The sequence below is a fragment of the Actinia tenebrosa genome, unplaced genomic scaffold, assembly GCF_029948245.1.
Source record: "Actinia tenebrosa isolate PJP-AT-01 unplaced genomic scaffold, QUT_ActTen_1.0 PGA_scaffold9__36_contigs__length_13948895, whole genome shotgun sequence".
Classification (NCBI taxonomy): Eukaryota; Metazoa; Cnidaria; class Anthozoa; order Actiniaria; family Actiniidae; genus Actinia; species Actinia tenebrosa.
Genome location: NW_028292586.1, coordinates 2908364 through 2924899, shown reverse-complemented (window position 1 = coordinate 2924899; position 16536 = coordinate 2908364). Strand labels below are relative to the sequence as shown.

At 37.9% G+C, this 16536-nt stretch overlaps 2 protein-coding genes across 3 annotated transcripts in view; one reads left to right on the top strand and one right to left on the bottom strand.

Moving 5' to 3' along the window:
* The window catches only part of LOC116304830 (uncharacterized), a 53513-nt gene that overhangs the window by 6012 nt on the left and 30965 nt on the right, over positions 1–16536 (top strand). Inside the window, exon 1 of one of the 2 annotated variants that reach the window (XM_089024444.1) lies at positions 14007–14138. The exons of the other annotated variant lie outside the window; for it this stretch is intronic. The gene's annotated coding sequence lies outside the window, so the exon portion shown is untranslated. Of the gene's footprint in view, positions 1–14006; positions 14139–16536 lie in introns of those variants that run through there. 2 annotated transcript variants of the gene reach the window in all.
* On the bottom strand, positions 3952–13399 carry LOC116290119 (uncharacterized). Its single transcript, XM_031697107.2, has one exon. The coding sequence runs from the start codon at positions 8863–8865 to the stop codon at positions 4225–4227; it is 4641 nt and encodes a 1546-aa protein (XP_031552967.2). The 5' UTR covers positions 8866–13399; the 3' UTR covers positions 3952–4224.

Here is a 16536-nt window from a genome sequence, read left to right as displayed (position 1 = left end):
CTGGTTCATGGGTACAGTGTTTGCACTCTAGTATAATTATTGATTATTACTGTATTATTGTTACTAGAAGTAGTATCATCATTAATATTATTTTAATATATAATCGATGAAATATCCATTTTTCTCTATCACTATAAAACATTATTATTATTATTATTATTATTATTATTACTTTTATCATGATCAATATGATTAGCATCACAGTTATCTTATTTATCATTATTGTTATTAATATCAATTATTATTATTTTAGTATTTTCATTACTAATACTAATATTATTAATATTATATCATTAATTAATAATATAAAATTCATTATTACTATTATTGTTATTATCAATATCATTATTGATGATAATCAGTATTCCCTTCACTTTATTCAATGACAGAAATTATAACTAACCTTTATTACTGTTGACTCGAATTTCAATGTATTTCGTTCTTCTTAGAGAAACCGACTCAATAATCTGGAAAACAAAAAGATATAACTAGCTAAAAACTAGTGTGAGCTGCGTCGGTGTTTCTAATGAAACAGTAATGATGAAAAGGTAAATTATACACCGTGAAAAGATGAAAAAACTTACTGACGTTTCGGACGCTAGTCCTTCGTCGGAGTAAAAGAGAAAGAGGTGGTAGAAAGGAGTGTATATATGATAGAATAAGACAAAAGAAACCAATGAGAGCAAGGTAGGCAAGGAAACAAAAACAAACAATCAAAAGACAAAAGAGAAGGTTAGTTGAAAATAAAGCGTTCATTAATCCCGTTGGGACTAAGAGTGCCCAATAGGTGAATAAGCCGCATTTCTTTGCTAACCATTCTCTTTCTGACTTCATTGTTTTCGGTCATTCTTTGCTTAACGGCAACAATGATTGTCGCAAGACCAAAGAAATGCGAAAAACAGAGGAAAGGCGTAGTATTTCCTATACGCAATTTATTAAGTAGTTGTTATTGTTCCCTGAGCAGGGGAGAAAGCGTTGCGTGACGACACTGAAAGCGGCTGTGGTGGAGACTATATGAGCAATATGGTTCCCTCAAGATCTACCTTAGCTCCATCACAGGTAGACCAAGCTTTTGTCGTGGCTAAAGGCTACCGACGTTTGAACAGCTTGGGCCAACTTACTGAGAATCGTTTCAAAAATAGATATTAACCTCGCCTGTTAGCTATCTTGTTCCGTTTACTCCCAGGATATCGAAAATTTGCATGCTCTTTGTGCTTCCTGTGATTACACTACCTCACGGTACTTTCACATTAATCGTCAATAGAAAACTCGAAACCTTTTTTATCTAAACAGTTAGAAACGGATGTACTATGATAAAATGCTTGTTTGAAGCGGTATTTTCAATTGTACAAAGATATTTTGTTGCATTTGTGTTAGAATGTTGCTTTGTCAGGCTTTTTTATAGAAAATATATGGGAAATAAGCAAATGAAGGCCCAAACCTCATTTTCGATTCAAATTTTTGCTTTGACTGTCATCGCTTTCATCGATCATCTCCACTTCCAAACAAGTTAAACTTTCTGAATAACGAGATTTTAGCCTTGTACAACAGCCTTTCTTCAAGAAAACAGTTTTTGGCGCTCACTGCTTGAATACAAAAAGAATTCTATCTTAATGTAACGTAAGCTTCGGCTGATGTAAACATTCTTCCTGCACTCAGCACAGTGCACTTACATTATTACATTGTGGCTTATATCAAACCACGAAACGAAACGACACAATAAAATGTGAAACGAGGATTTCGCGTTTTACAGATATTTAAAATGCGAAACCGTCATTTCGCATTTTACAGATGTGTAAAATGCGAAATGACAGACTGTAACCTGAGGCTTTGCGATCCCATGTTTAACTGTAAGCTTACTCACGAAATTGGATGAAAACTGTGTAGCTCCATGTCTTAGAAAATAAGAGATTACTTTGAATCTCAGTGGGAAGAACAGTGTAAACTTTCCATGTACCAAAAGCCACAAATTTATAAATTATATTCAAATAATTCAACTCCTGTTGTTGTGGCGCCATTTTGAAATTTTTGAAATCGAAATTTAGAAATAAAATTTAGAAACAATTTAGAAATAGCGCCAAAGAGTACCCCTTTCAGTTTTTAAGATGTTGTGATAATAATAGTAATAATAATACAGCTTCTCATTAATCCCATATAGGTACCTAACTGTCCAATCATTTTCTTAGGGACAGGTCTTGTTGATATGGGATTAATTAGGCAGCTATATAATTAATAGGTAATGGGATTTCATGCTCCCCAATCAAGAAATAATTAGACTCGAAAAATTCCTCTGACTGCCAAATCTGACTCAGCCCAAGGCCTCATCCAATTTTGTCAGTCCTCAGAATTTTCCTCGTCCAAATATTTCTTAATTGGACAGCATGGAGTCCTACAGTTACCCTGGGTGCCAGAGGCCGTGTGGGGCTCCCAGGGTATCCTACAGTACATATACTAATATGATTATAAAGAAAAAGCTAACTTAAATAAATGAGTCTTGAGTTTAGATTTAAATAAAGATAAACTGGAAATATCTCTAATTGAAGAAGGTAGAAAGTTCCAGAGGAGCGGAGCAGCAACTGAGAAGTGAATAAAGAAAAAATACAGATGCAGATAAAACTTGTTGTTTTTACGAACGAGAGATCCTTGAAACTTCTAAATTACTAGTAACAAGCCTATATCGCTTCGAAAGCGATGATGTTTCGGCCCGTTATCTATTTATTGTGTGGCATTGCTGAATAAAGAATTTTGGTCTTGCTGTGGTAATGATTGGGTCTCCTGTATTTTGGAAATGGCAGACAAGAACGATCTCGCGGTACGCTTTCACGTTGCAAAGTCTTACGCAAATTTCGATGGAAACATTTGTTATAAAATTCTCTTGGACGAAATACATCGTAATTAAGTTTTTTGGAGATTTTAGTGGTTCTTGCTTTGAAACATCGTAGTGTTTTGGGGGAAAACATTGCAACGTACGTACATATAACGTCTCGCCGAACGAATGAGAGATCCGACAATAGATATGAACAATGATTGAGTATATCGCAGAGAGCAGAGTACTTGGTGCAAAATATTTTGGCACATGAGCATTACTGTACGCGCTATGTTGAATGTAGGATACTTTTTAAACCTTCATTCTGCTCGTTGACATTTATGGTAAATGTATTTAGCTCTTATATCGTAGCTTGAAGAAAATGCGAAAGTCTCAATTCGAACGAATAGATACAAGGCTTGTCTTTGACCAGTGCGCCGTCACCAATCAACTCAAAATTTACATCTTTTGGTGCTTCAAAAATATTACCGAATCCAAGAAATTATACTTTAAATCAGAGTATTAATAATGAAAACTGATGATTTTATAGAAATCTATCTTTAAAGTTGTAAAGTCTTTAAGTAAAACAAAGCCACCTGACACAAAAAATGAAAAGCGCACACCCCTGAAACTAGGCTTAGCGGGCCGAAACATCATTGCTCTAATAGTCCAGTAGCAGAGTCCGGAAAATAGGGGTTTCGTTCAACTCACAGGTTAGAAAAGGTTTGACACCGGATTTTAATAGCAAAAGACCTCTTGAATAACCCAGAGCAGTTTTTAATGTTGAAATGTGGTATAGGTTCCGAATTAGGGGGTGTTTTTGTCATGCAATATCGGATATCAGCATGAAATCGAGGCTGGTCATATAATCAGCTTTGCCTTCTCTTTTTAATTGCAAAAATTGTTCAAAATAGGAAATAAAGTAAAGCAACGATGAAGTAGAGTCATGAAAGACACTATTTGTGGTAGGGGATGTCACGTGACCAAACACGTGACCTGTCTTGAGACAAAATTTGGCAAGGAAATAGAGAATTTTCAAGTTTTTAAGCATTATTAAAGTTACAGTTTAATTTCAACAGGGTTTTTTTACTGTGTCTGACTCTCTTAGCTAATAAACATCATTTCAGATACTGAAAATACCCCTTTTAATGTAAAACGGTGCCACGGCTTGGCTTTTATGAGAGTAATAGTGCCAACATGAAAACGAGGCTAATTGATTGGTTGGCGCTTTCTCCTCTATTTCTTAGTAAACTTTGACCAAAACAGTCTTTCAAGTTAGTCCTCAAAGACATGAAGTTGTAAAATTTATATCCACTATATTAATAACGATCACGTGGCTGAAGATCACGTGAAGTTAGTCTGAAACATTAAATCCATTGAAATATTACAAACACATTCAAAGTACAGATTGTTGAGGTTCAATCAGATTCATCTGAGGCACTTTCATCTGAGTCACTATCTTCTGAATCACTTTCTTCTGAGTCACTATCATCTGAATCACTTCCATCTGAGTCACTTTTATCTGAATCACTTTCATCTGAGTCGCTGCTATATTGGCAAAATAGACCATTAGGATTTTTGCATGCCGACTCATCTGCCATGCAATCGCAGGCCTCTGTGCAAGCAAGACCAGTGTTGTTGCAAGAACAATTGGTGAGACATTCTGATTTTTTGCAGTGACAGGTGGTTAGTGCCAGCAGACATTTTGGTGCAGGCTCCTTTGTCATTAAAACTGGTTGTAGGACGCCATCTTCCATTTTCCACCCATGACCCTCTGGCTGAGGGAGACTCTGCATAGCAGTTAGACTGCGTCTCCAGACACATGCCTGATAGTTTGCACGCTGTATGTGTTGTTGCAAACTGTCTGAGGTCGGGGGAAGCTGCTCGTTCTTTTGCTTTTTCTGGCAGAAAATTAAATATCTCCTCTCATCTGCAGTGCTTGGAGCCTTTTTCGAACATGGGTATAGGTCACAGATAAATGCCTCGCACTTTCCAGCAGTTGTCTCGTCAAGTATTGGGTCTTGTCCTAGTAGACTTAGGCTTTCCTGGTGAGCATTGCTTTGTTTCAGCATTTCAAAAGCCTTCTTTTTCCCAACACCAACAAGAGCACTGTTGGAGGCACAGCCAGTAAGAGCATGAAGGGCTGGAAGTGCTTTACAGATGTCTGAGCCCAATGCTTGGTAGAGATCGTGCACTGGAATGAAACGTGTCTTATCTTTGACACCCGTCCTAAACCACGATTCCTCACAGCTTAGACGTCTGAAATGTGCAACTCCAATGACGAGCACATCAGTGTCGGGTGATTGTATGACAACCCTCCGTTCTGCTTGGGAAACATACTTGGCGTGCAGTAGTAACCGCGTGTCTGCCTCCTCGTGGTCTGACTTCAGATCTGTAATTTCTCTACAACAGCCTCTGGTGATCTGCACACACCTCTTTCCATCCTTGAATCCTCCTCCGATTACCATTTTCTTGTTGAAAGGTAACATCTCTTGCCCAAGCTTGCACAAAGAGTGAGTTAAGAAGTCACAGAGATTGATCTTGTTCTGTTGGTTGGTGATGTACTTTCCCCATTGCTTGGGTACGGGAGTGGAAGGGCCGCCTATCTGTACCTCAAGGGCAGTTGATTCTCCTCTCTTTGAGCGTTCTCCGGCTTTTATCGAAACTTCCAAGTATTGGTCAAAAACAATATGGACCTCTGTGCAGTTGCAGCTGTGAAGGTAAAGTGGTGCTGTAAAGATGCTGAAGTACTTTTGTGACAGATCACCAAATGTACTTGCTCCACCAGACTTGGCCATTTGCACTAATGCCATCCCATCAATGATATAAGTGGTCTGTAGGACTGATGGAGGAAGTCTTGGACGGATATTGATTTCTTTTTCCAAGATAGTCATCAGGACACTCTTAGTTGTCTTCCTCAAACTTCCATCATTATATGCAAGTGCGCACGGAATTGGTGAAAGCTCGTAGCAAAGGATCTCTTTCAAATTTATCTTACGGGCATTGGCAGCTATAAGTAGTCTTCCAAATAGGTCCCTGTCGGCGCTCACTGTGACTAATTTTTCATTAGTAGCTTTGACTTGCACTTTCTTAGATATGGAGCTGAAGGTCCTCACTTTAAGGCTTGGAACAGGGTCCCAAAAACTTATTGTGTTGGTGTTAATTCGTTCCTCAATGAAAGATTCCATTTGTTCTCTCCCTTTTTCAGTGCTACTGACAAGGATTTCTGCTACATCCGTGGGCAAAACAACACCAGTGGCAAAGTTCACAAGAGCATCTGTATCTTCAAACGGGTTAGTCATTAAGCCTGAGTCGAAACAGCTTATCAGTTTCCTGACATCATCCTCATCCCTCTTTACTCGTTTGGGTGTTGCTTCCTTGTGTGTGCCTTGCTCGGTATTTTGGACTCCATACATGTTCTTTAGAGCTGTGGTCACTGACGCACGCTCATGAATAGACAAAAACCACCTTTCAAGTGCCGCTGGACTTTGGGATATTCCAACAATTCCTCCCAAAGACTTTGAATCAGCATTTATGGACTGTTCTAGAGCCATATCAGTCCATACTTGTGAAAATGGTTGACCGGAGCGACTAATAGAATGACCACCTGTAGAAAACTCCTGGTATACGCGTGGATGCTTTGTCTTGAGTTGATGCATGTCAGCAAGGTAAACGGGCAACCAGCGGGCATAGTTCGGTCTGTCCATTGCAAAGAAGTGAGGTGTCAAAGTTGCGACAGTGGAAAGATGTAGCTCCCAGTTCCCAATCCTTTCTGCTTTGATAAATTGTAGAAGTGCGTTAACCGTAGAACCATACTGCTCCCAAAAGGAAAACATCCTGGATTTGGCTTTAGCTTCTGATATGAAGGCTTTAAACAAAGATGTTAGATTGGTCAGATCTGCTTCTAGGTCTTGAATCGTTTGGGATATGTTACCCTTGTTCTTTACGACATTGACTCCATCAGTAATCTTCTTTAGGGCGTCGTCTTCCTCAATGTGTCTGTTGACATGGGAGTTGTTATACCACTGAACAAATGCTCTCCACATCAGACGGAAGAAAGCCTCCATTAGCAACTTGTGGGCTCTGACTCCACGATTGTAGGACTTGCCCTTCATGATAACAGCAGTTGTTGTTCCAGCAGCATATACCCCAGATTCTATAAGGAGATCGTCAAGTCCTGAGTTAAGGTACTTTTTTCCGATCAATGATAAGAAATTCAGCGCAATGTGAAAACCTCCCATGCGAATAACAACATCAGAAAATTCATCAGGAAACCTCCATTGAATTTGTTTTGCCTTTATGTAGATAAGAAGATCAAAGGTGATGACAGTGTCTTCTTGGCCCAAGCTTGCGCTTATCATCTGGGCATGTTTGAGAACTGTGTATATAGTACTAAATTCAGTTGAGGCACCATCTACCATCGGGCAGTAGCCAATGTTAGTTTCTCCTGGCATGTCTGGGAATAGAATTGAATTAAAACCACTCCATCCTGGAACAGGCTGCTCTTCTGTTACTTCTCCATTTGATGGGTTTAGTCTTAGTAGTTTCCAGATACCTTCTGTGCGACTTGCTTCTCTGAAGGCCGTGTTCTCTCCTTTATACCATTCCTGATCGACCTCATTAATGTACGCTGTAACAGCAGGGCGCTTGCCATGTGCAGAACAATCTTGCAGTTCGTAAACGTTTAAACATGTCTGCAGGGATCTTCTTCTATTGGTGTGATCTACAAGGGGGTTCGGCGGTGGAACTGGACCGAACGTTTTTCGTTGATAAACCACCATGGTGGTAGCGTGTGTAGTTTTCTTGCCGTCTAGAGTTTCCTCATTCAGGTCATTGTTGTCAGCGGCGAGTTGTACAAAAGGGCCTGGTGATATATTGGAAAGAATCACTGTACCATGTTCTTCTGCTTTGGCTAGCACTTCTAATGCAATGCTTGTGTCTACTGCTCGGACCTCATCGTAGGAGCAGCAATGGCCGATCCGGTTCAAAAGTGCTATGAGTTGTTTTGATGAGGTTAAGTGGTAAACACACATAGCCAGACTTACGTGCTTTGGCAGCTTTACACGACTGTTTGTGCAGCAATGGATGATGTCTTGTGCAATACTCAAAACTTGTCGTTCTTCTACCATGTTGGTACGCGTGCTTGATCTGCCTTTCCAGTCACCCTTGCCTTCAGACGTAATGAGCAGCCGTATTAGCCAATAAAGACAGTCAGGTATCAAGTGTTTGGTTGACTCTAAACTTATATCTTTCGTGTCAAGAGGCCTTGTGGTAATACCCTTACATTTTTTTATTTCGTATCTGATATAGCTTGCCACACGAAGAATATCTTCTTTCTTAACTTCGCCTGGTTCTTCTTCTTTTGGTTCAGCCTGTTGGAATCGTGCCCAGGCATTCAGTACATCTTGTACCTTTATTTCGCTAGAGTAGACAATTTCTGGTTTATTTCGTTCATTTGGCTGATGGAACACGATGCTATCAGCAAAGTGTTTTTGTAAGTGCACTTTAAGACGTTGCTTGGTGTAGCTGTCTGCGTTTAGACCATTATTCTTAAGGAATCCTTTATACTTATCAAGTAGCGATGCCATGTCGTATGCTTTACCTTGATTTATACCTATTCCAATATCTTTCACCATCTCCTGGAATGCAGTTTCATAAAGCGAATCACCTTTACTATCTTGATACTTAAAGGATTTCTTGCTGATATACAAAGCAAAGCAGTTCTTATGGTACTTCGCTTCGGCTGCTATAAGGTCGTAATTAATACTTCGGAGAGTGTGCAGCATGTCCACATCTTCTTTAATTTCTGCTGCTTTCCTTATACTATCACATGCCTCAAATGTGCAGACATTTAGCATTTTTTTTTCTTTTTTATATGTTTTGTTTTTACATATAAAACATTTTGACCAATCTCTAGGGGCTCTTACCGAACGAGTAAATCTATTTTCCTCCTCCTTCTTTACTTGGCTATTCTCATTGTCAGTTGTGATTGCTGTTACCCTTTGTTTCTTTGGTTCGGGGGGAAGAGGGAGGGGAAATCTATCATCTTGGTTAGCCATCACTGATATAAAATATAAATTCAAAGATTAGTTAACTGAAAAATTCAACAAAGCAGCAAGACATTTGCACACATCGCCAGATATACAAGTACTGAAGCATATCATTTCATGTGAAGCTTGATATGACTTTTAATTATATCTTTCAAAACATTTTATTTAGTCTTTATGATAAATAAGTAGCTTTTAGTAGCATTCCCAAAATACTATCTGTTTACATCATACTATACACAGAACAATAAGGAATCATGAAATCATTGATAAGAAAAGGAATAAAGGTACTTACAGAGGGTCACTTACAGACACAACAGAGATCATACCATGGAGTAGGTCGCCATTTTGGATTCTGGTAGCCTCGATCTGGAGAAGCATGAGCACGAGGCTGAACAGCCTCACTTCCATGATTTTAAGGGATTGCATTAAATTCAATAGTCAATTTTTTTCACTTCAAAAATCCAACGATTAATTAATTATAATTTCAGGATGAGGTTCGATTAGTATTCTGACTGACGCACAGAAGTATGTATGCTTGAACTTATTTTATCTTCACTTTTATAAGTCACTTCACGTGATCTTCAGCCACGTGATCGTTATTAATATAGTGGATATAAATTTTACAACTTCATGTCTTTGAGGACTAACTTGAAAGACTGTTTTGGTCAAAGTTTACTAAGAAATAGAGGAGAAAGCGCCAACCAATCAATTAGCCTCGTTTTCATGTTGGCACTATTACTCTCATAAAAGCCAAGCCGTGGCACCGTTTTACATTAAAAGGGGTATTTTCAGTATCTGAAATGATGTTTATTAGCTAAGAGAGTCAGACACAGTAAAAAAACCCTGTTGAAATTAAACTGTAACTTTAATAATGCTTAAAAACTTGAAAATTCTCTATTTCCTTGCCAAATTTTGTCTCAAGACAGGTCACGTGTTTGGTCACGTGACATCCCCTACCACAAATAGTGTCTTTCATGACTCTACTTCATCGTTGCTTTACTTTATTTCCTATTTTGAACAATTTTTGCAATTAAAAAGAGAAGGCAAAGCTGATTATATGACCAGCCTCGATTTCATGCTGATATCCGATATTGCATGACAAAAACACCCCCTAATTCGGAACCTATACCACATTTCAACATTAAAAACTGCTCTGGGTTATTCAAGAGGTCTTTTGCTATTAAAATCCGGTGTCAAACCTTTTCTAACCTGTGAGTTGAACGAAACCCCTATTTTCCGGACTCTGCTACTGGACTATAAGAACAATATAGCCTTGTTGGGACTTAGGTAACCAATTTATTTATTTCTCCCTTTCTAGGTATTGGGTGTGGGAATTTAGAAAGATCTTACTTGGCCCTTGAAATACATGGAGGTTATCAGTCGGCTATGCATCTGATACGGCTGTGTATTTTTACGAGTCACGGAGTATTTTGACGAGCCTTTAGGCGAACCAAAACACAAGTGACGAGTAAAAATAAAGAAGTATCAGATGCTTTGCCGACTTATAAGTTGTTTATCATTTAATTCTGCAAAGAAATGCTCAAACTAAATCTAAACTCTATCGTACCTGATCACGAGCAAAGTAGAAGTGCTGATACGGTCTCATATTAGGCATGGTCTTTTCCCGTATCACGCACATTCTTTGCAGAATTTTAATTTCAATTTTAATTTCAATTGATTTTCAAAGGCGCTTTACATTGAGAAGTGAATGACAGATTGCTTTTTATGCAATTTACAAGCATGAGAGATGGTTAGTATGAAGTGGAGGCACTGAGGGTGGTCACTGCCAGGGTTTCTTTTTACGTCCTCAGTGGTTCTTTTATGTCCCCCATTTTTACTGTAGGTTAGGAAGGGTTGGGAGACAGGGCCTACGGTTTTAAGTCCTTATCCGAGAAGACTTGAAGATCTAACCATTTGCAGATATAATTACAAAGGCAGCACCTTCTCCTCAGTTATTTTAAGACCCTGAGTGTTGGTCCGGCCGAGGCCTGAACCTCCCGCACAACAGACCGACGCTCTTACCAAATGAGCTAACCGGGTGGCGGTTAAATTTAAATTTAAATTTAAATTTGAATTTAATTTCAATTTTAATTTCAATTTAAAAATGATAAAGTTGTGTAAACTTACTTTAGTGACTAAAAGTCAAAGTAAAACAAAAGAAAACAATGGAAATTGTGTCTATTACTGTGCAATATACTTACAATTACGGGCCGACGCAAAAGAAAGAAACTTGGTTGACTGTCCATGCCAATCTAGTCTATTTAACATATTGACGAACTATAAACTTTCCCACCGAAAAAATCGCTACCGGAACAGTTTAGAAAGCATACAATACTTGGACATCATTAATCTTTTTCAATAGTGGTGCATTTTTTGTGGCCGTCTAATTCAAAGGCTAGCCAGGACGTAACTACTTCGGTTTCTTGCTATTCTATTGAGCAATGCCAACAGACCCGCTTGGTCTTCGTGTGGTGCGACCTTAGAACAGTGGACGGAAGAAGGGCTTGGAGACAAAGGAATGAAAGCAACATTGACGGATTCAAAACACACCAGTCTTGCAGATAACCTTTTTAAGTATTTTTTTATATTTTATTTTGAGTATTGTTTCTTGGCAAAATTATAAAGACTAGTTAAGTAGGAAAGATATGAAGAGATAACTAGATAAAAACTAGTGTGAGCTGCGTCGGTGTTTCTAATGAAACAGTAATGATGAAAAGGTAAATTATACACCGTGAAAAGATGAAAAAACTTACTGACGTTTCGGACGCTAGTCCTTCGTCGCGGAGTGATATGAAAAGCTGTCAAAAATATTCCTAATAAACTACCAACATTGCTATTTCATCGCATATATTTCAAGAGAAATTTTTAACGAAGAATCATTCGAAGACTGTGAAAGTCATTTATCTCATAAACAAGTTAAATCTAGTTTCTCACAGAAATTGTTTCAAACGTAAAATTTAAATAAGGTTATCTTCCATTAACCCAGGAAAGTCGTAGATCTTAGGTAGAAGGCCCGAAAGAAAGATAACGGCTCTTTTATGAAAAACTCCCGGCCAAACTTTTCTCAAAGCCCTACATAGCCAGCATTGCTTTTGCGGTCTGCGGTTACTCCTCGGATAACTGAGATAACCGCCTGCTACCGCTTCCTACGCACGTGGGATCTGGGTACGAGATTTCAGCTTCCTCAAACATGCCTGTCCTGATAAGTAGTCTGTACGTTCCACTTACTAGTCACCTTTGCCAGCTTTTGAAAATACTTTTTGACGAGAAAATTTTCACGAAAACTTAGAATAGCATTTTACTCATATTATATAAAGAAACTCAGGGACGGACCATTAGATCTTTGAGGGGGGTTGGGAAAAAAAATCGAGCACAGCTGTAAAGAGTGAAAAAAAAAAATCGCCAGGAAAAAAAAGATAAATCTAGATTGGTCAGCCTTAAAGGGAAAAAATGCTTTTTTTTTGCTCATCGTTTTCTTGTCAAGGAAAATTTACACTTGTAGATGCTGTTTATTAAAGTATTTTACAGTATTTTACTGTACTGAAGGTAAATTCGATTAACTTATTAAAGGTGAGTAATCGCTAACGAAGCGGCGCCGGCGCTGCTTGGCACGGATAGTGTAGCGGTAAATACTCAGAGCGTACGTACGGCTGACTCGAACCAGAAAGACCGCTGGATGGAAAGATAAGTGAACACTATTTAGTATCCATTTAGAAACAAACATATATCAATTCAATTAGAAATCTACGAATAACTGAAACAATCACACATATTTAAAACCCAATCCGTCTGTCCTGGCGCCCTTGCTAAAATTACTCTGTTGTTTTGACTGGATGTCACGAGGAGAATTAACGACATGTTGCAAACGCGTGACAGCCTGCACGTGAGACTCGTGACCAATATAACACGTGTTTGTCTGTAGTATTTTTAGCTCATGATATTAAAACAAACGAGCTCTCCTATCCAAGTCCCCTATTCAGTTAACATTTCGAATTTGAGGGGGATGGGTCGAGTTGACTTTCCGGTGCATTCTAGGACTGTTTTAGAGGACAAATTGATGCCACCTTGGAAATATGTCCCCCAAAAAATCCCAAAATGCACGGCCGCTTTACCAATACGACCCAGTTTTTTCCTCGGCCTTGAAATGGCTGATACTCCTTTATCCCGCCTCAGCCTTTAAGGCGTTATATTACTAATGATATGATAATAATATTTATTTATAAAGCGCAAATACGAATCTGTTCTAGGGGATTATTACAAAAAAAACAACAACAAAATAAAATTATGTACAAAGAAAAAGCTAATTTGAAGAGTTAAGTATTAAGTTCAGTTTTGAATGAGGCCATTTCGGAGATATTGGCAGTGAGTTCGAGATTTCAGAAGCAGCTACTTCAGCCAATAAAGTATCAACGCGGTAAATTCCAAATCCAAAAAGAAGGTAAAAGGTATTGGTACCCTTTGGAACAAGTTTTGGAACAAATAATTCTTATCACTCTATCCGTAAAAAAGCAAAATTTTCTTGTTAATGTGTAATTGTCAACTGAATCAGAAAAAGTAATTTATAATAATAATAGTAATAATTTATTAGCTTATATGTAGCATACTACATATCGGATTGATTGCGCTTTGCGTAAGTTAAATTAAAATGCAAAGAACTTTACAAACTCAATCTAACAATCAGGGGGAAGAGAACAATGAAAAAATGCTCATATTAACCTTTTCTATTAGGTCGCGGTCACATTAGATTCAGATTTTAAGGTTAAGAATGGTTTTCGACGGTGACATATGAAACCCACGGCCGGTCACTCAGTCTGCTAAGTAATATTTCACTAAGTACTAACCTCTATTAGTCTAGTCCGAGAGTAAACCCAAACTTCAGAGTATTTTTCAAGCAGTGTTTATGCCATGTTGTAAAAGAATACTTAAAAGCAAAGAATCCATTTTATTCGTTCATCAAAATGGGCTTATTTATATATAAGGTGGAAAAATCACGCAATCTATATATGACACAACTCGAGGTTTAACTTCAAAGACCGCGATTGTTTTGAGAGTTGCAACACCCCCCTTATATAGATCTATCACCCGACTATCGGATGACTTTACAGTCAAACTACCTCAAGCGTGAACACGTAGAGGTCATTAATGACTTAATTTTTGGATTCTTGATTTCATTATTCGATTGGAAGATTCTTTAATGAAAATGAATCTTCAATATTCAAATAATAATAATTTGAAAATTCGATAAACTTGGCTTTTAGGCTGTTGTATAGCGCGAACAGAAGGTAAGTCATTAATATTACACATTCTGGGGTGCTAGTACCCCCCCCCCCCCCGGGATTCCTTGTTGCATATATGCAAAGCATGCAGTAAAAGCTTTAAATTCTGGCATAAAATTATAAAGTCGGAACTACACCCAAAAAAACTTTCAGCCGAAGTCTACCAAGATATTAAAAATGAAACTAAAAAAGCCTTTTGGAGCATAAAAATTAAAACTACTTTAGAACAACTCGGATTGGGGATAATTTGGATGAAACAAAATGAACTTTCTCCAAGATGGTATGAATATGGAAAAGTAATAAGCCAAAGAATATATGACATTGAGAGGCAAATTTTATGGAGTAATCTCCACAATGATGAAAGGAAAGACGACAGACATAAAAATAAACTCAGAGTCTTTCGTCAGTTCAAAACGGATTATAACTTTGAAGAATATTTAAGTCAAGTCACCAATATTAAGCACAGAGTGGCGCTTACAAAATTAAGAATTAGTAACCATAAGCTTGAAGTAGAAACGGGGAGGTATAAGAGGCCTTATCTCATTTACGATGAAAGGATTTGCCCAGTGTGTAAGTCGGTAGTAGAAAACGAAAAACACTTCCTAGTTTGGTGTCCACTATATGACTCTCATAGAAACGACTTAAGAGAGTTCATAGAAAAAAACACCAGCATTAATTTCAACAATATGAGCGCTGACAGTCGTTTTATGTTCTTAATCAATTCAAAATCAGCGTCTCTACAAAGAGCCATATCAGCATACATTCATCAATGTATGCTGATACGTGAAAATGAAATAAGAAAATTACCTAATACATAGTATATATATATATACCTATCACATATTTGAAATCCTCAAATCGCGCTGAAACTTCGCCAGAAGACTGAACAAAGTAAAAGCAACGACTGCAGCAAGTTTTGAGGCAAATTGTTTAGTGAAACATTTTATTTTCGTAACTTTATCATAACTTCCATGCATTCCCTTATAAACCATACACAGGAACCTTGTTTGGGCTGCCTGTGCTGTTACCGGAAAAAAATGTCTTTTATCTTCCTTTTTTCTTTTTCTTTTTCTTTTTTTTTTTTTTTTTTTTTTTTTTGAAAGAATCACCTGTGTATTTATACTAAGACAATTATTTGCCTCAGCCTCAGTGAATTTCGGAGAATATTTACCTCGCCGCTCGAAGACTCGCGTCTCGGTAAATATTCCCCGATATTCACTTCACCTTCGGCGAATAATTGTTAATTATTCATTACAAATTAACAATCAGCTTAAATCATAGTTAATAATATTAACTACAGTGGAACCCCGCTCTAAGGACACCCGCTTAATAAGGACACCTCGTTATTAAGGACAGGTTTCAAAGTCCCGACGAAAGCTCCATACATTTTCTGTTAAATTAATCCGCTTTATAAGGACACCCGTTAATAAGTACAAAGGACACATTTCTAGGACCTGAATAACAGTTTCCATTGATAAATAAAATACTTAAATACCTCGAACGTCGGCAATAAGCCTATAAATCCCTCGGGCCTCACGACATCATTTCTGTACTATACTGTACTGTGCTGTATAATTTCGTTAAAAAGAAACCTGTGAAAAGGCCAAGGCATTGAAACCGAGACTAAATCATGGGAGGCGGCCAGATATGATTATGATTATTGAAACAGTGAGTGATAAAATTGTTAACTTGTAGTTGAGTTCTGGGAAATAACAGTGCAGTGGTATTGCGAGCTTTGTCTATTTCATTATGCTGTAATAGCAAACTCTACTGCAATGATCAGTGTGTGGTCCGTTGATATGAAAAAACTGACAATATAATCCGTACTAAGCTCCATATATCAATAAACAAGTAAGAGTTAATTACCTCGAACGGAGGCAATAAGCCATATACATCCCGAGGGCCGCAGGCCCGAGGGATGTATAGGCTTATTGCCTCCGTTCGAGGTAATTAAGTATTTTATTTATCAATGGAAACTGTTGTTCAGGTCCTAGAAATGTGTCCTTTGTACTTATTAACGGGTGTCCTTAGCACTAAGGCACAAAAATGATTCTTTTACATTCTTTTACAGCTTTAGGGACTATCTAAGAGTTTATTCAAAAGGTTGGAATTGTTTTTTCGGTTGTGACACGATTCAAAATGTAAACAAATTGTGATGCATCACGGTAAGTGGCAATGGGTCTTTAAAAATGTGTTTTCAGCTGTTTTTCTGACACCTCGGTTAATAGGGACACCCCGTTAATAAGGACAGTTTTGTCCGTCCCAACGGTGTCCTTATTAACGGGGTTCCACTGTATGTTCAGTTCTAAGAATATTTAAAATCGCTTGACAAATTCAGTGACGAGCATCTTCGCGTTACTAACATCTGATTGGCTAACAACAGTACCAAAAAGTTGGGGGAATC

Excerpts from the sequence above, each read along its gene's own strand:
- LOC116290119 (XM_031697107.2), bottom strand. The coding sequence starts at position 8,865 with ATGGCTAACCAAGATGATAGATTTCCCCTCCCTCTTCCCCCCGAACCA.